General features: G+C 44.3%; 1 protein-coding gene and 1 long non-coding RNA gene across 2 annotated transcripts in view; both read right to left on the reverse strand.

Moving 5' to 3' along the window:
* Positions 1-3,160: 3,160 nt before the first annotated feature.
* On the reverse strand, positions 3,161-6,462 carry LOC137505362 (uncharacterized). The gene is made up of 2 exons (XR_011019984.1): positions 6,213-6,462; positions 3,161-5,910 (listed from the first exon to the last, which is right to left on the reverse strand). It is a non-coding gene; the product is annotated as an uncharacterized lncRNA (long non-coding RNA).
* Positions 6,463-6,966: 504 nt separating this feature from the next.
* GPAT3 (glycerol-3-phosphate acyltransferase 3) overlaps positions 6,967-21,739 on the reverse strand; it is an 88,579-nt gene continuing 73,806 nt past the window's right edge. Inside the window, exons 9-12 of the mRNA XM_068233517.1 lie at positions 21,595-21,680; positions 19,846-19,974; positions 16,800-16,879; positions 6,967-8,951 (exon numbers count right to left, since the gene is read on the reverse strand). Of these exons, the coding sequence (XP_068089618.1) occupies positions 8,843-8,951; positions 16,800-16,879; positions 19,846-19,974; positions 21,595-21,680 (404 nt within the window). The 3' untranslated portion in view covers positions 6,967-8,842. The remainder of the gene's footprint in view (positions 8,952-16,799; positions 16,880-19,845; positions 19,975-21,594; positions 21,681-21,739) is intronic.

Below are 21,739 nucleotides of genomic sequence, written 5' to 3' on the forward strand. Positions count from 1 at the left end.
GAGGATGCATTTGTTTTCTCAGCATTAACCTTCATATCTAGTCTGGAATAAACTCTCCTATCATGACATCTGAAAAATGCAAGGCCTTTACACATGTAAAGTCAATGATTATCTGAAGAAGCATGAATATCCACACTATTAGATGAACATTTCCAAACACAACGAGCAGAAGAATGAGGATACAAAAGTAACTCTCTTTGGCATTTGATTAGTGTTATAATTTAAGTAGGCCTCAGTTACTTGGCCTGAGTTTTATGTAAAAGGCTGGTCCGCAGTGTATGCCTTTAAAATCAATAGAGGTTTTGTGATGCAGGCAGAGGCATCTCAGGGTCTGCGTGTAGCAGAGGATACACGCAGATACTGAGAACATGTTCCTAAAAGAAGGCCATCGGCCTACTCTGACCTCCACGTACACCACATGAACAGTAAACATCGGCCATATTTACTAAACATCCACATTCCTGCATTTAGGTCAAATGCCTCATTGATTATTAATCAAGTAGGTGGGTATGATGACACCACGAGTGGGTCCACCAATAATCTGATCTAGGGGGTGGCGAAGATGATGTCATATTTAACTCTTTCCTAGTCGGTATTAAACCCGGAGTGAGCGATGGAGAGAGCATTCTGCTTCTTCCTTCCGCACTAGCTCGCAAGGCCGACTGGGACCTCTACGCATGTTCTTCCTTTCTGTAATCTGATATAATGTATGCTGTACATAGGTAGTTTAGTGTAACGTAGTTAGGAAGAAGGTACCTGATTGACTTCAGCAGGGAGTCTAATCACGAGCTTGTAACGCAACATGAAGATTGGCATGGCTAGGATATGATGAATGTATCTATCTGTATTCCGGTTTCCTGAATAAATAACGTAAACATTGAAGAAGCCTGAGAAAGTCTATCTCCTGTTTGCTGTGTGGAGAGTCAAGTGATCTCACAGTCTGTGAGACGGTGGTGTCGAAGCAAGGTGATATAAGAACAGTTTATAACAATTAGAAGAAACAGACAAAAAAGATCCCCATATTACCACCATGTTAAGACAAAACCCTTTCAATCTTTTAATTAAATTTACAACTGTGCGCTTTACAAGCACTACAGCTAAACCATAATTAATAGTATGTGCAGTAGCAGTGCAATTGCGCAAAAGGTGGATCAGCGCAACACCAGGCCCCCTCCGAATGGCCTCCATCAGAGATGCGCTGAGCCCCCCCAGGAACTACAAACGCACCTTGAACCCAAACAGAAGCTCTGCATATACACCAAAAGCATGGCTGTAAAGTGGGAGCAGCTGACCAAAAACGAATTAAATTAGTACATAGCAAGAAAATGAACAGCGCTACTTAAAAACAGGCAAGTGCCTACCTGCAAAAGAGTGCAAGCCCCACTTGTGGGATATAATACACACCGAGCATACACATGACCTGTCCACCACTGAAGGGTTGATGTTGGTTTCCTGTGACAGCTTGCATGCAACCTTTTCGAAAACGGTTTTCGATTTTACTTGATTAGCCGCACCCAGGCTATGCATATACATAGGTTAGGATTTAGTTAGTGTTAGGCCCCTCCCATGGAGGATTGACTTCTTCGCAGTGGTAGGGACGAGTACTTAATAGGTTGCATGCAAGCTGTTACAGGAAACCAACATCCTCTAGTGGTAGACAGGTCATGTGTATGCTCGGTGTGTATTATATCCCACAAGTGGGGCTTGCACTCTTTTGCAGGTAGGCACTTGCCTGTTTTTAAGTAGCACTGTTCATTTTCTTGCTATGTACTAATTTAATTTGTTTTTGGTCAGCTGCTCCCACTTAACAGCCATGCTTTTGGAGTATATGCAGAGCTTCTGTTTGGGTTCAAGGTGCGTTTGTAGTTCCTGGGGGGGCTCGGCGCGTCTCTGGTGGAGGTCATTCGGAGGGGGCCTGGTGTTGCGCTGATCCACCTTTTGCGCAATTTTCAGTTTTCTATTTTACTTGATTAGCCGCACCCATGCTATGCATATACATAGGTTAGGATTTAGTCAGTGTTAGGCCCCTCCCATGGAGGATTGACTTCTTCGCAGTGGGAGGGACGAGTACTTAATAGGTTGCATGCAAGCTGTTACAGGAAACCAATATCCTCCAGTGGTAGACAGGTCATGTGTATGCTCGGTGTGTATTATATCCCACAAGTGGGGCTTGCACTCTTTTGCAAGTAAGCACTTGCCTGTTTTTAAGTAGCGCTGTTCATTTTCTTGCTAAGTAGCAGTGGAATGTAGAACTTTCCCAGAGTCTCACATTGTTATTTTCAATCTAAGAAATTACATTTTGCACACCAGCTATGTTAGTATATTTCATTAAAGAACAACTGAAGTGAGAGGGATATGGAGGTTGCCATATTTATTTCCTTTTAAAGGGAACCTAAACTGAGAAGGATATGGATGTTTCCTTTTAAAATAATAGCAGTTGCCTGGCTCTTCTGCTGATCCTGTGTCTCTAATACTTTTTGCCACAGCCCCCCAACAAGCATGCAGAGCAGGTGCTCTGACTGAAGTCAGACTGGATTAGCTGCATGCTTGTTTCAGGTGTGTCATTCAGCCACTACTACAACCAATGAGATCAGCAGGAAGTCAGTCAGGTTTTGTTTAAAAGGAAACATCCATATCCCTCCCAGTTTAGGTTGCCTGGCTATCCAGCTGATCCTCTGCCTCTCATACTTTTAGCCATAGACCTTGAAAAAGCATGCAGCAGATCAGGCATTTGACATTATTGTCAAATCTGACAAGATTGACTGCATGCCTGTTTCTGGTGTAACTCAGACACTTCTGCAGCCAAAAATATCAGCAGGGCCAGGCAACTGGTATTTTTTAGAAGTAAATAAATATGGCAGCCTCCATATTCTTTGCACTTCAGTTGTCCTTTAAGCTCCCAACAAAAATAAAAATGGACTTTTAAGCTTGAAAGCACTCTCTTGCTATGAGCATAGCTCAACTAGAGGAAAGTGTTTTGTTTCTATTTACTTTTCAGGAGAGCCCTAGCTGAGTTTGACTGCCTCATTTGCATACATAAAACACTGGGTTGTGGCAGGTCAGTTCAGGCAGAAAATATTTATTTTTAAGTACAATTTATAAATCTAGTATAGTAATGAAAAAACATTACTATAAGAGGCGCATTAAAAATCACAAAGTCTTTTACAAACCATATAAAGATTTTATTGACATTCATTACACCATTTAAACCCTCTTTCTGGTATTTTTTAAAACAGTCCATCCATCATCCTTGACGCCAAAACAGTATAACAAAAGTATCTATCAAAAACAAAATAAAAATTAAAGGACCCCTATCGCGAAAAGTAGGAAGTTAAAATCTGACAGAACTGACAGGTTTTGGGCCAGTCCATCTCCTCATGGGGGATGCTCAGGGTTTTCTTTGCAACAGCTGTTCAGGAAATGCATTGAAAACAAAGAAAAGCCTGAGAATCCCCCATGAAGAGGAGATGGACTGGCTCAAAACCTGTCAGTTCTGTCAGATTTTAACAGCTTACTTTTTTCGCGATAGTGGTTTAACCTCCTGAGCGATAATCCCGAGCTGAGCTCGGGGTATATCGCGCAGGAGGATTTCTCAGGCCCTGGTGGGCCGATTTGCATAATTTTTTTTTTGTTACACGCAGCTAGCACTTTGCTAGCTGCGTGTAACTTCCGCTCGCCGCCGCTCGCCGTGCAGTCCCCCCCCCCCTCCCCCTTGCGCAGCCTGGCCAATCAGTGCCAGGCAGCGCTGAGGGGTGGATCTGGACTCCCTCCGACGTCACGACGTCCATGATGTCGGTGACGTCATCCCGCCCCATCGCCATGGCGACCGGGGAAGCCCAGCAGGAAATCCCGTTCTTAACGGGATTTCCTGCTTACTCTGATCGCCGAAGGCGATCGGAGTGGGTGGGGGGATGCCGCTGCGGCTATCATGTAGCGAGCCCTGGGCTCGCTACATGATTTAAAAAATAAAAAAAAATAGTGCTGCGCCACCTCCTGGGCGATATAATTGTATCGCCCAGAGCAGGGGTCGGCAACCCGCGGCTCCGGAGCCGCATGCGGCTCTTTTTCTCTTTCGCCGCGGCTCCAGTGTCAGTGGCTGACTGGCTGCGGGGCGCATGTGATGTGTGCTGTTGTTGCTGGCCGGCAGCCTATCAGAGAGGCCGCCGGACCAGTGCCGTGCAGGGCTTCGGGCGGCCATTTTCCCGTAGCCCTGCAGGCAGGACGTGACGTAGGTAGAGCATCGTGGGAGTTGCGCGCCACTAGGTCGGGACCGGAGGTCGGGACAGGAGGACATCGTGACAGGAGGTCTTCTGACGAGGTGAGTAAATGGGGTGTTTTTTTTCAGATCTGCTTGGATTGTGCATACGGGGGTCATATCTGCGAACTATCTGTGCATATGGGGGTCATATCTGCTAACGATCAGTGCATATGGGGGTCATATCTGTGAACTATCTGTGCATATGGGGGTCATATCTGCTAACGATCAGTGCATATGGGGGTCATATCTGCTAACTATCTGTGCATATGGGGGTCATATCTGTGAACTATCTGTGCATATGGGGGTCATATCTGCTAACGATCAGTGCATATGGGGGTCATATCTGCTAACTATCTGTGCATATGGGGGTCATATCTGCTAACTATCTGTGCATATGGGGGTCATATCTGCTGAAGGATTGTGCATTTGGGGGTCATATCTGCTGAAGGATTGTGCTTATGGGGGTCATATCTGCTAACGATTTGTGCATATGGGGGTCATATCTGCTAACGATTTGTGCATATGGGGGTCATATCTGCTGAAGGACTGTGCATATGGGCATATATATATATATATATATTATAGCATTATATATAGCATTAAGGTAAGAAACAATATATGCAGTGTACGATTTGTTTTATAATGGTTTTGCGGCTCCCAGTTTTTTTCTCTTTTCGAAAACGGGTCCAAGTGGCTCTTTATGTCTTAAAGGTTGCAGACCCCTGGCCCAGAGGGTTAATATACATTTGTCCTGACTCTTTATCATATGACCACTGCTGGGCTGTTCCTCCGTTAATTCCACCAACACTCTCTGAAGGTAGGCAATTGCATATGAGGTTGATGGAGAAATGTCCTGAAGTGCCCTATGGGACTGTCAAGCTTCCTCCTCTTTAAAATGGGACTGTAGGGGGGAGTGGCAAAGACCAGCAGGCCTTCAAAGGGTGCAATAACGAGTCTGCCAGACTATGCTGAAAAGCCGAGCCCATATCACATGCCCATGAAGAAGATTTTAAAAAAAAATGTACATAAAAATATATATATTTTTTTAAATGGTACCTTTGCTATACTTTTCAAGATTTCAGAGCGTGTACACAAACGCAAGTATAACTGTGACTAGCATTTTAAACACCTGAAAGTACGGTAAACCTGGCAAGACCTGACAGTAGAATGACAGAGCTTCTAAAAGCCACCAACAAGTCTGACACTGGACAATTAATGTCCATATTCTGACACACTATTTTTATAAATATATAGCTACATATCACAGAAATGCAATTAAAGAAAAGTGCATTTGAATAATACTGCAAAAATACTTCATTTTTGCAGTATAAAAATGTAGCGTTAAGGCTGCAAACTCTCAGTGGTGGAAGCATCTTCACCACCAAGATTCTGTTTCTCCCTCACACTGCCCCCTGCCCTCCCGAATCCCAGGAATCTGTCACATGCCCCTGACAGTGAAGTGTGTAACATTATAGAGGGCAAGGATTGTCATCCCTGCTAAAGCCATACCTTCCTAGTGACACCCTCTCCATTGGCTCTCAATCACTAGGAAGGTGTGACTTCTTCCGGGATCAAATGTGATGTCACCAAGAGGCTTGGGGGTGTTTGATGCAGGAGAGATGGCGACTGCATGTTATATACACAGCAATCTACTTAAGGGCCCTTTTCCACTAGAGCGATTGTGATTGCTGAATCGCAAAACCGCAAATCGCTAGTGATTTTTAAATCGCTAGAGTTGTTACTTTATCATAGAAATCACGAGAAGTATTTTCCACTATAGTGATTCGATTTGGAAATCGCTAATCGCAAATCGCAATCGCTTGCTGGAGCGATTTTTACAATGATAATGCAATGCAAATGAAAATCACAAATCGCAATCGCATAACAGAATTAATGAAAAATCGCAATCGCTGGCGTTTGTGATTTGTGATTGCGATTGCTAGTGGAAAAGGACCCTTACTGCTGACAGCTAGCAGCTAAAACCTTTACATTTATTAACGCAAATGTTTTTACAATTACATTTTTATAACCTACAGTTAAAATGAACATGCCAGAACACGGGCATTAAACATCTGGTGGCAGAGCATCTCTCAAAGTTTTAAAGGATACCCGAAGTGAAATAAATAACTATGCTGTTTTCCTTTTTTTTTTTCTTTCTCCACCTGAAAGAGTTAAATATCAGGTATGCAAGTGGCTGACTCAGTCCTGGCTCAGACAGGAAGTGACTACAGTGTGACCCTCACTGATAAGAAATTCCAACTATAAAACACTTTCCTAGCAGAAAATGGCTTCTGAGAGCAAGAAAGAGGCAAAAAGGGGAATTTCTTATCAGTGAGGGTCATACTGTAGTCACTTCCTGTCTGAGCCAGGACTGAGTCAGCCACTTACATACCTGATATTTAACTCTCTCAGGCAGAGAAAGAAAAAAGGAACACAGCATAGTTATTTTGTGTGCTAGGCACTGTACATACACATGTCTATCTCATCATGTCATCGGGTATCCTTTAAGAATCAAGGTCTACTTATAAAGAGCATTTAATTCCTCTTAGGAGGACTTACATAGTGTTTAGGTCACAAATGACAGCTGCATGCAGCAACCATAAGGTGCAGGTGCTCAGCCAATAGTGTTAGCTTGGTTATACTTTAAGGCATTACAGATTCATCTTATAGAAACAACTGCCTAAAGTTGAAAAGCTCTTAATACAAACTTGTAGAAAAGATAAAATATTTTATTCACTGTTTTTTTATATCTTGCCATACAGTCAGTTGATTTTCCCTTAGCAAAGAGAAGGTGTAGCACTCCGCCATACCACAAAGTTGAAACTTTACATTAGAGATTGTGATTTGTGAAAGCTACATTACAATCACTTGAAACTTTATAATGAGAAAAACTATTTTTCTTTACAATTAAAGTAAAATTCATCTTTTGTAAAGAAAACAAAGCAATTCCCTCAGATCACCTCTATACGTTGCAAGAATTTACACACATATTTCTTAGTTTTTTATAGGTGCATATAAAAGCATCAGACACCAAACGCACACAAGACAGAAAAAGCTAAATGGGAGTGTCAGACTTTTGTAATAAGTTGATTAGTCCAAGATGTAGAAAAAGAGATAAGAAGGAACAAAGATACTATGCAGAAAAATGGGACTCTACAGACATTCTGTGCACCAAACTCTATACTGTTGCCATGCCTATAAGGAAAAGGAATTTTAACTTCCTGGTAATTTTATAAATTCACTTTCGGCTGTAGACCGAACAAAAAAAAAAAAGGTTATTTTTTTAATTTCAAAGTGATTTATGTAGCACTGTTCTATATTTGTAGCAGTGTTGTAAGAAAAGTGAAATTACACTTTAAAGAGAACCTGAACTGAAAATAAAGTCAAAATACACAGGTCATACTTATCTCCTGTGTAGTCTTGCTCATCAATGTCTTTCTCCTCTACTGCATCCTGTCTGTCCTCAGTGATCAATGAATTCTCCGTCCTCCATTTTAAAAATGGCCATTACCCCCTAACAGCTTCCTGGTCAGCACACTGTTAAACTGTAATATCGCCCACTTGAGCCATAGGGAAATATGGACATTACCTTGCACATTCAGTTGTAACTGACAGCTGCTGATATATAAAACTGACAGCAATTGGTATATTTCAGTTCTGACAAAATATTGTCAGAACTGGAAGCAATCACTGTAAGAAGAAAATGGTGCGCTTCCGAGAGGAACTGACAGTGAGGTAGGTATGTAATATTCATTTGCAGCTACATCATGTGTTTATTTTAAATAATTTTCCTCGCTTCAGGTTCCCTTTAAGTACAACAGGCCATCCTGCTGTATAACATTTTCTGCATTCTGGTAGCTGTGTTCTAGTAATATGTAATCCTAAAGAGAAGAGATACCCAACAGCATCTAGTGACATTTCTTTGTGGCTTTACAGTGTACACATATTGTTATTTACACACCTGCTCCGCATATGGATGAAATTGCAGCCAGGAGACTTGAGCACAGGATACAGCCGATATATGGCTTCCCCTACTCCTGCACAAGTCCCGGCAGCGTCAATTACTATCCCCCCTCCAGGTGGACGTGGATGGTGGGGAATGACGTAATACGGCTGACAGCTATTGCTTGTGGCCAAATTACAGTGTTTTAAAATTAACTTCAGCTCCATCTTCTGACGGCAACGAAGTTACTCACTGTGCGCCGCTACAGCCGTAATTCCTACGCTGCGCCCAAATCTCCTGCGCTGCATTGGACATGTTCGACCTTCTCCACCCAGAATTAAATATACAGGGAGATCTAGATCTGAAAAAAGACGGAATGAGTGCTAACAGGCTGCAATCCTGTTGAAAGATGCCAAGTCCTACTTCTTACCAGAAATTGTATTGCATACAAATCAAATTCTGTGAAATTACTTGCACTTGAAATTAGTACACCAGTAATGTCTCTGCAGCTGTCTTAGTAGTTCAGTATTTGAGAGAGACTGTTCATGACCTGCAAGAACGCTTTATACTTTGGAAAGTAGAAAATGGGCATTCAAGATTACAAAAACGAGCTGGTATCATACGCCTTCACGTGGTGCTGGTCAGTTAGTCTTCTGAAATTCATCATGTCCTGCAATTATTTTGCTGTAATTTTTCTGCTGCTCCTGTTTGAAAGAATCTTTCACTCTGTCTCTTTTCAGGCCACCATCCCTAAAACACAAAATATTTCAAAATAAAATTAAAAACTAAAGAAAGAAAGCTACCAATTATCTACTTTATGCTTACAGAGTTTAAGGGGTTTCTGCGAATGGGTGCAATTTTAATCCATATGACGGATACAGTTAAAGGGACTCCGAGCAGTGCAGAAACTATGGAAAAATGCATATCATTTTAAAGCTCTCTTTCTCCTCTTTCCAATGATATATAAACCGCTGCCCTACGCCTTTTAGTTTTCGCTATTTTCGCGATTGAAATTGCTGCGGTCGCGATTTCAATCGCGAAAATAAAGAAAACTAAAAGGCGTAGGGCAACGATTTAGGTGTCGCCAGAAAGAGGAGAAAGAGAGCTTTAAAATGATATCCATCTTTCCATAGTTACATTGTATTACACAGGCCGACTTTTTCTGCTGAATGGAGCTGCTGACACTGGGGAAAGTGTCGTCCTGTGTAATACAAGTAACTATGGAAAGATGGATATCATTTTAAAGCTCTCTTTCTCCTCTTTCTGGCGACACCTAAATCGTCGCTCTACGCCTTTTAGTTTTCTTTATTTTCGCGATTGAAATCGCGGCCGCGGCAATTTCAATCGCGAAAATACCGAAAACTAAAAAGCGTAGGGCAGCGGTTTATATATCATTGGAAAGAGGAGAAAGAGAGCTTTAAAATGATATGCATCTTTCCATAGTTTCTGCACTGCTCGGAGTCCCTTTAAGCAAAAACTCATCCATCAGCTGTCCAATAATCAGTTTGAGGGCTGGTGCACACCAGAGCGGTTCATGAGCGTTTTTAAAAAAGTTAGAGGTTTGAAAACCGCTTGAGTTATGTATTCTGAAAAACACTAGATCAGAGCGGTTTTCCAAGCGTTTTTGTTACAGAAGCTGTTCACTATCAGCTTTACTGTAACAATATATGAAATCTAGAAATAAAACACAGCAGACCAGGCCTTCTCATAGTGAGTATTGCCTCATCAGTGACACCCTTGTGCAATTACACACACTGCGTGAGGAATTAATGTACTATCACCATGGTAGATGTGGATCACCCCCCCCCCCCCCCCCCCTTTCCTTCCCTGCTCACCAGAAGTTTTCTTGTCAGTACTGCATATCACAAAACATCCATGCCACTTAAAACCTTTAAAAACATCAAATGTATTCTCATAGCGTAAAACCACTTTAATAGGCTCCCAATGGCCCCCACATTAAAACTGCGTGCATAAAACTTTCTTGCGTATTAGCATATCACAATACCACATCGCCTGGAGCTTGGAGGACGCACGCTGTACTACCACTGATCGAAGGAGACGCGGCCTGGGCATGTGAGAGGTGACCGGAGCTGGCGGCGATGTGGTATTGTGATATGCTAACACGCAAGAAAGTTTTATGTACGCAGTTTTAATGTGGGGGCCTTCGGGAGCCTATTAAAGTGGTTTTACGCTATGAGAATACGTTTGATGTTTTGAAAGGTTTTAAGCGGCATGGATGTTTTGTGATATGCAGTACTGACAAGAAAACTTCTGGTGAGCAGGGAAGGAAAGGGGGGGGGGTGATCCACATCTACCATGGTGATAGTACATTAATTCCTCACGCAGTGTGTGTAATTGCACAAGGGTGTCACTGATGAGGCAATACTCACTATGAGAAGGCCTGGTCTGCTGTGTTTTATTTCTAGGAACTGCTTGGATTACAAACGATGATACAGAATACTGGCGCGGCTATAGTGTGATAATTAACGTGACTGGGACTTGACTCCGTGTATAGTCAGCAGCCTAATAGGGAAGTGAGGACTGAGCGCAACATCACGGTGAAAATATATGAAATCTGCTACACAAAAACGCTCCAAAAAAAATTAAAAATGTAATTATGCTAGGCATTTATTGTATTTATAAAGCGCCAATATATTACGCAGTGCTGGACATTAGTTTAGGTTACAGACAATATTTAGGGGTGACATACAGCAATATGACGTACAAGAATACAACAAAAACCATATCACGTGACACAGTAAGAGTACAAGGTAATGCTTAGTCAGTCACTGGATGGGAGCATGGAGATTAGGCGATTTGAGTTCACTCAAATGCATAGCATGGGTGCACAGTAATGGAGGTGCATGATCAGGTAGGACACAAAAGGAGGACCACCCTGCCCAAAGGCTTACAATCTAGAGGGAGAGGTAGGGACACAAAAGGTAGGAGACCAGAGTTCAGCTGCGGGTTCAGAGCACTTGTGAGGGGTGGTAGGCCAGAGTGAAAAAGTGAGTTTTAAAGGGCCTTCTTGAAGATGTTGAAGGAAGGGGCTGCCCTAATGGGTGGAGGTTGGGCGTTCCATAGTGTTGGAGCAGCTCTTGAGAAGTCCTGGAGGCGTGCATGGGACTGGGTGATGCGGGGGGGGGGCGGTTAGGTGAAGTTCATTGGAAGAGCGGAGTGAGCGGCTAGGTGTGTACCACTGAGTAAGATCGGAAATGTAGGTTGGACAGGTTTTGTGGACAGATTTGTAGATCAGACACAGTATCTTGAATCTGATTCTGGACAGGAAGCCAGTGGGGGGATTCACGGAGGGGAGCTGCCGTGGTGGAGCGATGGGAGAAGTGGATAATTCTGGCTGCCGCATTCATGATGGACTGCAGCGGGGCTATTCGGGTCATAGGGAGACCAGACAGAAGGGCATTGCAGTAGTCAAGGCGGGAAATTATGAGGGCATGGATAAGGCGTTTGGTGGCAACAGAGGTCAGGAAAGGGTGGATCTTGCAGATGTTATGAAGGTGGAAGTTGCAGGACTTTGTGTGGCTTTGGATGTGAGGAGTGAAGGAGAGTGCAGAGTCCAGGGTGACTCCCAGACAGCAGGCTTGAGAGGTAGGGCGAATGGTAGTGTGGTTAACAGTGACAGGCACATCTGGGAGGGTCAGGGATAGCCGGGGTGGGAAGATCATAAATTCCGTTTTGTCTAGAGTTAGTTTCAGGAACATAGCAGACATCCAGGAGGAGATTGCTGATAGGCAGGAGGACACCTTGGTAGTCAGGGGTGTGGAGGTAGATCTGGGTGTCATCTGCATACAGATGGTAGTTAAAACCCATGGAGGAGATAACCTTGCCAATAGAGGATGTGTATAGGGAGAACAGTAGGGGGCTAAGGACTGAGCCTTGGGGGACTCCCACCGCAAGATGGTTGGGGGTGGATGAGGACTCATTGAAGGAGGTCGTGAAGGAGCGGTTGGAGAGGTAGGATGAAAGCCAGGTCAGGGCGAGGTCGTGAATGCCCATGGACTGGAAGAGTAGGGGATGATCTACTGTGTCAAAAGCTGCTGAAAGGTAAAGGAGGAGGAGAGTGGAGTATTTACCTTCAGCTTTAGCTAAGGCAAGGTCATTGATTACTTTGGTGAGAGCAGTTTCGGTTGAATGGGCAGGCCGAAATCCAGATTGCAGTGGGTCTAGCAGTGAGTTGGCATTGAGGTACTGGGTCAGGCGTTTGTGAACCAGACGTGCAAGGAGTTTAGAGGAAAAAAGAGGAGGAGGGAGATAGGGCGGTAATTGGAGGGTAGTGAGGGGTCGAGGGAGGGTTTCTTGAGCAGGGGTAGTACAGTGGCCTGCTTGAAGTCTGAAGGGAAGGTGCCTGTGGCTAGAGAGAGGTTAAACAGGGTAGTGAGGACTGGGGCCAAATCGGTGAAGTTAGGCTGGAGTAAATCAGAAGGGATGGGGTCAAGGGGGGGAGGTAGCAGTATGGGAAGTCTGCAGTAGGAGGTTGACTTCCTCAGTGGTAGTAGGCGTGAAGGAGGTGAGGGGAGGATAGGGTGGAGGAGGAGCTGGTTAGGAGGAGCTGGTTGGGAGGAGGTGGTAGGTGAAGATTGAAGATTGGATATTTCCTGACGGATGGAGACAATTTTGTTGGTGAACTGGGTGGCTAAATCTGTGGCAGAGAGGGAGGAAACGGAGGGTGGGGTTTAACCTGCCTGGCGTTCTATTAAGATCGCCAGGCAGGCTGCGGGAGGGTTTTTTTTTAATAAAAAAAAAACTATTTCATGCAGCCAACTGAAAGTTGGCTGCATGAAAGCCCACTAGAGGGCGCTCCGGAGGCGTTCTTCCGATCGCCTCCGGCGCCCAGAATAAACAAGGAAGGCCGCAATGAGCGGCCTTCCTTGTTTTGCTTACATCGTCGCCATAGCGACGAGCGGAGTGACGTCATCGACGTCAGCCGACGTCCTGACGTCAGCCGCCTCCGATCCAGCCCTTAGCGCTGGCCGGAACTTTTTGTTCCGGCTACGCTGGGCTCAGGCGGCTGGGGGGACCCTCTTTCGTGCCGGCTGCGTGTGCTGCTTTTTATTTGAGCCAAATCGGCCCAGCAGGGCCTGAGCGGCAGGCTCCGGCGGTACTGGACGAGCTGAGCTCGTCCAGACCGCCCAGCAGGTTAAGCAGGGAGTTGAAAGTTGCAAAAAGACGCCGGAGGTTGGAAGGTTGTGCTCCGATGAGCTTGGTAAAGTATTCCTGCTTCGCATCAGTAAGGGCAGTGTGGAACTGCAGCAGGTTAGTCTTGTACTGAAGGAAATCCTGGTTAAGTCGAGTTTTCCTCCATTTCCATTTAGTGGCACGTGTTACCCTCTGGAGGTTGCGAGTATGGTAAGTGCGTCAGGACTGGGGGTTAGAGAAGCGGTTGCGGCGGAATATTGGGGGAACAGCTTTTTCTAGGGCTGATGAGAGTTTGGCAATACTGAGCTGCAGCAAGATTAGGACAGGTTAGGGTGGGGAGAGTGGAGGAGAGGGCATGGAGGGGGTCAGCAAGGGCACTAGGGTTGAGCTTGTGTAGGTCTCACTGCCAACGACCAGGTGGGTGGGCGGGTAGTTTGGCGGTTTGGAGGCATGTTTAGAAAATTTCTCTAAACATGCCTAGAATCGCTCTGAAAATCTGCTTCAAAAACTTCTAGCGTTTTGCGGATCTGCTAGAGGTTTTTGGTGTGCACTGGCCCTGACTCTAGACCCAGATTTGTTATTTGGTAGAAACATGCCACCTAATAGTTATTTTGGGACAAATGCTGTCTGCATATCACCAGCACTAAAAACATTTGTGGACTAAAAACATTTGTGGAGCCACTGTTGTCTGAAGTTGGAATTCCCTACATTTGACTCATTTTAAAAGACACATGACCGGATTTAGGGAAATTTGATTGACCACCTTCTTCCATTGTTCCACGGTTCAGTTTTGATGCAAGCTTTCCCATTATAGGCCCTTATGGTGGTGGACACTTGTCAGCATACTGGTCTGCAGCTACTCAGTGCATTGCAGCTTCCAGCATAGAGAACGGTGTGTGTGATCTGACCAGCTATGCTAATCTTCACTTCCAATGTGCAGTAACACCCTCATAACCTTGCCACCAATTTACCAGTTGTCATTCTTAGGTACTAACTAATGCATATTGAGAACATTCAACATAACCAACCTTTTTTTAAGGAGCCTGTCAACTAGCCATGGCATTTTGGTTTATGTCCAAGTCCTTCAATTTCCTTTGCTTGCCACCATTTACTGCTTTGAAAACATCACTTTCAAAATCCTGACTGTTCACTTGCTTCCTAAAATACTCAGCCCCTTCCTCCTTCCTATTGGCAGGTACCATTATACACAAGATAATCAATGTTATGGACTACGCTTGTCTGTGATTTTAATGTTGTTGCTGACTGTAGTATATTTGGAACTACTGATCATTTTGACATGCAATTTACAACATATTTTTTTATAAGGCGCTAATTAATAGTGAACCTGGCTGTGAGCTCATGCAGTCTTCAGCATTTTTAGATGATGTGATCTCTTTATTACCTGTATAGTTATTTTATGGTCTGCTTAGGCTTGATCCTGAGCACACAATACCCAGAGCAGCCGTCTTGTCTCTGCATACACCAGAGCAGACAGCATGACTCATCACAAGGGAGGAAGTGTGGAGTGATGTAGCACAGAGGCTAGGCCAGGGGTAGGTACCAGTTTGCCCTTTTCATCCAGCCCACGGATGCAGGGCCGGTTGTTTCCTCGCCCTGCAGAGCTGTGAGCGGCTGTGACAGATGCAGCTGTAGTTTCCTAAGCAAGCCAGCAGATGGCAATGTGGCACACTTCTGCCTTTCTCCCACTTGCGCTTTCCACGTCAATCTTTTTCAGCTTCAGCCTGCTCTGGTCATTGCACACTTTGTCACTCTTGCCGTGGGATGGTACCAGTGTCAGTGAGCGGCAGACATGTGTGCCTGCAGCATCCTGACCGTGCTGCTTGGGGTACAGTGGGTGCTGCTCACCTGCTGTGGCTCTGGCACTGGAGACTGATGAGGGCAATCTGTAGTTGCCTCGGTCCCTTACCCTGCTGGTTAGGACTACAAAAGGGAAGCATTCTCAAGTCAAAAAGGTACAAACTTATAGTAGGTTCATCTTTGGCAGAAAGTTGGCACCCCTTTTCTATGGGTTCTGGGCAAATTCTCCTCCTAAAGGTGCAAAAGAGTGATTAAATATAGTGGCTTTCAATACTAAGGCATTTAGGACTGAGCCACACTGCGAGCACTTTTCGAACCATCAGTACTGCCTGGGGGTACTTACCTCGGGAGGGGGAAGCCTTAGGGAGGCTTCCCCCTCGCCTGTAGCTGCAGGCAATTCAGCACTGGCTCCCTCAAAGGCTTCGGCAATCCTGGCTCGACAAGCCTGACAAGCTACATCGATTTACCTTCCCTGACACCAGCCGGTGGCGCTGTTGCGGCTCTCACCACGGAGATAGGCGGAAATAGCTGATCTCAGTCGGGTCCACTCTACTACGCAGGCGCAGGAGACTTGCGCTTGCACAGTAGAGCAGCCTGACAGCGATCGGCTATTTCCGCATATCTCCGAGTGGAGAGCAGATACTGCACCTGCGCTGGAGCCGGGAAGGTAAATATTTACATCCCCGCTGTTCGGAGGGGCACAGCGAGACAGCCATGGGACACACAAGGACAGGGGAAGCCTCGACCGGATCCGGAGGCTTTCCGCACCCGAGGTGAGTACCCCCCAGGGGAACTTTTTTCATTACAGGTTTTAAGATGTCCAATTAGCAATGAAAAGTGCAAAAACAGGATGTTCTAAGATGTCAGTTTTCCAGGAACTAGTTACAATTGCTACAATGGCAATTTTTAAAAAAATGAAATCGCAGTAATATTGCCAAGAGTTTACTGTGATTTCAGTGCAGGGCAATGGGAGTGCGTTTTTAAAAATGCAAAGGCAGTGCTGACTGATCGAAAAGTGCTCTCCAATGTGGCTCAGCCCTAGCGATGAATAATGTACACAATGGCAGCTGTATCTGGCAGCTTTCCACTTAAAGGTGCCCATTGATGATACAATCATCAATGGGCAGCAGACATGACCATGCTATACATGCTGGCCTGATGCCTGCTGCATGGGGTGCAACGGGCGCTGCTTGCCTGGCTGTGGCTCTGGAGGGCAGCAGACACTCATGTTGCTGCCCGATATGGACTTCAAGCAGCAGTTTCCCTGGCATGGGGACAGGTACAAGTGTCTGACCAGCACTGATAGTGCCTATCTGTGGCAGCATCATAATGCTGGCACCCTCATTGGGGACAGGGGAGGGGTATGGGATAGAGGGAATGTGTCTGCTACCTACACTGGTCTGGCTTCCACTGTCAAATTTATGATCGCTCTTTGGCCTGCGACTCAAAACAAAGTTTGCCCCCCTTGGGCAGCTTGGCATAGGCTGCAAATCCCCTTAGGATCAAATCTCAAAACAGTTCACAGCTGACAGGATCAGGAAGGACAAATGTTTTACAGCATAAGAAAATACTATCTACTAGGGCAATAGAAAAGAAGAAACAAAAAAGTCAGGGAAGATGACTTACCAGGTAAGATCTAAGAGTCCACCCTGTTTAGCTATACAAGATTTAACTCTGTTGGCAAACTGAACAGCATCTTCATCTTCCTGAAAAGATATGGAGCATTTTAGTTCAAAGCAGCACAAGTAGCTTATATGCACTTCAATTTTTGATTACATCTCTCACAAAACGTTTGAAGACCAATTCCATCTAAAACCTCTTTGTTGGGACTTGGATGAAATAAAGAAAGACATGCAATTGCATAAGAGAGTCTTTATATATTTGTTAAAAATTAATTTGCCATCCCTTACTCATTTTATATACTAAAAGACAGTTGTAATATGGCATGGACGCAGTCTTGCACACACGTAATACAACTGCCTACCATGCTCCCGGCCAGGATGAGATAGGGGAGAGAGGGGCAGGGGCATAACTAGAAATCACTGCTTCCCCCCCCCCCCCCCCCCCTGTGAACTTGAGATGCCCGCCCCCCTTCTGCACAGGTAAACTGAGAACCAATGTTATTGAATTGGCTAGTGCACACTTTAATGTGTTTTCCCCATGCAGATAAAAACAGAGCAAATGCATGCAGTGCTTCACTGCTGTCTATCAATTACATTAGCTTCTGTGATAAAACGTGCATGTTTTCACACATGCAGACACACATGGGGCTTGATTCACTAAACAGTGATGGCTCATATCACAGCCGCGCTAGCGGTTTTTGCGATTGCGAAAAAATTCACATTTGCGCGTGAAATTGCTAGCGCGGCTGTGATATAAGTTAACACGGTTTAATGAATCAAGCCCATGGTGTGCAGAAAACACATACAGAATATCAACAGACAAGTGTGCTCCCATGCTCAGCTAATTACACTCACTCTGTCCATCTCTGAAGGAGCAGAACTGGCTCTGCAGACTTCTCCAGCATCACTACAGTACAGAGAACTTAGGGAGGGTTAGAAAGGCTGGGAGTAGAGCAGAGCTGTACACAACACCCTGCTAAACATTAAATAGAAACGGTCTACAAATCTTTGTCTGCAAAACTTTGTACGACTGCTTATCAGTGGCTGAGCAGGTGCAATCATTAGAACAATTGTGCAGAGAGCAGGAAGTATTTTCTCACCGTGCCCTTAGTTGTCAGTCTCTTTTAGTTGTCAGTCTCTTAGGACAGGGAAAAGAAACTTCTCCCCCCATGGGCCCCCTGTGGCTGCACCCTTTGTAGGGTCTATTGTTACGCCCCTGGGGATGGGCACTTATATGTTGTGGGCGGCCACACACGGCAGATTCTTTTTAAAGAACTGGGGTATTCCTGGTTACTAAATAATATTGTAGCTTGACTTCGAGATGAAAGACCCACTAAGTAACCAGGGAAATTTCTTGCCAAGACATTTTTCATTACCATATAAAGAAGGCCGAGTTACAAACTTTTCCAGCTTTTTATTGCCATCTACGCTGAGAATATTTCACTCACTTCTGATGACTTCCATTTGTACTTCCAAAGGAGAAAGGAATGGAAACAATGTAAGTGTTTACAGGTCTGTGACAGTAAAAAAGGTCACTACTTCACTCACTTTCTGTCCCTCTCATAGAATGTCGCAAAAAAATTAAAACCCACACACAGCAGCCCTTTCCAATCACAATAAAACTACTATTAACTGGCAAATGTTATTCTGGTTATGTTTGCCTAGCTATAATGTAATCAAGTACTAAAGCACCATTTTCATAAATCTTAACAGTTCATATAAAAAACAATGATAAAATAAAGATAATGTCCACGCAGGTAATACATTAAAATCAAATGTTAATACAGTAGACATCCCCTGAAAATAAGCCGTAGCATATCTGTAAGAGAAAAAAAACAAAAAAAACCCCTGTCTTATTTCAGGGAAACACTGTATAATATGTTTTCTTTCAGCTGATTTTTTATTTTTTTTTTAGGCTAGGTTCACAGTTGTCAGTTGCACAATGCACAGTTATAAGTGTGAACTCCAATGGAGACCAGATGAGTTAAGAGGAACTGTCGCGAAAATCTTAAAATTTAAAGAGAAACTCCAACCTAGAATTGAACTTTATCCCAATCAGTAGCTGATACCCCCTTTTACATGAGAAATATAATGCTTTTCACAAACAGACCATTAGGGGGCACTGTATGACTGATTGTGTGCTGAAACCCCTCCCACAAGAAACTGAGTACCGTGGTACTTTTGGCAGTTTGTTACAATGTAACAAGGTTCACAGACAGGAAATAGCTGTTTACAGCTGTCTCTAACAGCCAAAACAGCTAGGAGCAGCTACATAACCTGCCCACAGTAAAAATGTCACCATGTAATAAATGTCAGAGCAAACACTGACTAAATCATTGATACATAATTATGGTAAATAATGAAGCACTTTTTTTACTACATTATTTTCACTGGAGTTCCTCCTTAAAACACATACAAATAAGAAGTACGTTTCTCCCAGAGTAAAATGAGCCATAAATTACTTTTCTCCTATGTTGCTGTTACTTACAGTAGGTAGTAGAACTCTGACATTACCAACAGATTTTGTACAAGCCAATCTTCTCTTGGGGGATTTTCAGGGTTTTCTTTATTTTTAAAAGCACGTAGTAAATGACAGTTGCTCGTCCAATTGCCAAGATAGTGTGCAGTGAGCAGGGAGGCTGGCCAGCATCTTTGTTTAATCATTTTCAGGGAATATCTTTATAAAGAATAAAGGCCATGCTGAGAATCCCCCATGAAGAGATGGACTAGCCCAAAACCTGTCGGTAATGTCAGATTTCTACTACTTACTTTAAGTGAGAGCAACATAGGAGAAAAGTAATTTATGGCTCATTTTACTCTGGGAGAAATATACTTTTTATTTGTATACATTTTAAATTTTAAGATTTTCGCGACAGTTCCTCTTTAGAATAACGTGATCAGTTACAACGCAGTACTATGAACAGGCCCATAGAATTATATAGGCAGCGAGTTGACATGCAGTATTCTGCAATGCAACTAACCACTGTAAGCAGGGTACATCTCACAGCAAAATCATTCTACAAGAATAGAATACAGTATGTATAAATTACCTTTCTGGTCATAGGAGGAAGATACCACACATTACACTTGATGGCCCAGCTTGTCATCATCCGTAGCAGGTAGCTCACCATGCTGTGTTTACTGCTGTTCCAAAATGCGTCACCAAACTGTGGGTCATACTACAATACAGGATACATCTATGTCAATTTGTAAGAGATCTGTCTAGAACTACTTATACCTTCTGATGCTATAAATCCCAGGCTAAAACTACATTCTAGCTCATGAATGGAGCATATCGGCTCAAACACCTGGCACAAGAATGTGGCTAATCTTGTCAGAAACATTTGATCTGCTAATGTAATGCGGTGTGTGGTCCCACTTGATGTGAATTTTAAAAAATCTTCAATAGCATTACATTAGCAAGAGCTTTTCAAATCGCGGGTCACAGTTCATATTGTTTAAAAGAAAATACATATGGCAGCCTCCATATTCCGCTCACTTCAGGTTCCCTTTAAAGAGAATCTGTATTGTTAAAATCGCACAAAAGTAAACATACCAGTGCGTTAGGGGACATCTATTACCCTCTGACACAATTTCGCCGCTCCTCGCCGCATTAACCCCCTTGGCGGTATGAAAAATACCGCCAGGGGGAAGCGCAACAGTTTTTAAAAAAATTTTTTTTTTTTTTTATCATGTAGCGAGCCGAGGGCTCGCTACATGATAGCCGCTGCTCAGCGGCATCCCCCCAGCCCCGCCGATCGCCTCCGGCGATAGGCGATCAGGAAATCCCGTTCAAAGAACGGGATTTCCTGGAGGGCTTCCCCCGTCGCCATGGCGACGGGGCGGGATGACGTCACCGACGTCAGCGACGTCGGGACGTCATTGGGAGACCCGATCCACCCCTCGGCGCTGCCTGGCACTGATTGGCCAGGCAGCGCTCGGGGTCTGGGGGGGGGGGCCGCGCGCCGCACCGGATAGCGGCGATCGGGCGCGCGGCGGCGGCGATCGGGGTGCTGGCGCAGCTAGCAAAGTGCTAGCTGCGTCCAGCAAAAAAAAATTAAGTAAATCGGCCGAGCAGGGCCTGAGCGGCACCCTCCGGCGGCTTACCCCGTGTCACACACGGGGTTACCGCCAAGGAGGTTAAAAGTAGTTAAAAACAGTTTTCAAAAGTTTGTTTATAAACAAACAAAATGGCCACCAAAACAGGAAGTAGGTTGATGTACAGTATGTCCACACATAGAAAATACATCCATACACAAGCAGGCTGTATACACCCTTCCTTTTGAATCTCAAGAGATCATTTGTGTGTTTCTTTCCCCCTGCAGCTATCTTCCACTGAAGTGTCAGGCTGTTTCTTCCTGCAGAGTGCAGACAGCTCTGCCTGTATGTAATTCCTCAGTATGTGAAAGCCCAGCCAGCTCAGAGGAGGATTTATCCAGCTTGTAAAAGATAATAGAGCAGAAAGAAGCTACACTAATCTAAATAACACACAGGCAGTGTGCAGAGAGGGGCCTGGAGGGGGGAGATGCATCACAGAACCACAACACTGAAGAACTTGGCAGCCTTCCAGACACAGGCTGACAAGTCTGACAAGAGAGAGATAAGTTGATTTATTACAGAGATGGTGATAGTAGAACATGCTGCAGTAAGCCAGAACACATTAGAATAGCTTTTGGAACTTGTAGGATGATAAAAAACAGGATGCAAATTTTGTTACGGAGTCTCTTTAAGAACAGCACTGAACAATTTGCTCAGGTTTTCTTTTTTTCAAACTGTTACACAAATCTGTCTCAATTTACCTTTATTGCTACTGGATATATTGTACCACCAATTTCAAAACTTCCTTTTTTGAACATCATAACAGAGGTGTTATTGATACAGGTACCTGCAGAGTAAAGAAAAATCGTGAAGTGAATTACATTACAAATAGAACAACAACATAGT

This window comes from Hyperolius riggenbachi, chromosome 1 (genome assembly GCF_040937935.1).
Source record: "Hyperolius riggenbachi isolate aHypRig1 chromosome 1, aHypRig1.pri, whole genome shotgun sequence".
Lineage (NCBI taxonomy): Eukaryota > Metazoa > Chordata > Amphibia > Anura > Hyperoliidae > Hyperolius > Hyperolius riggenbachi.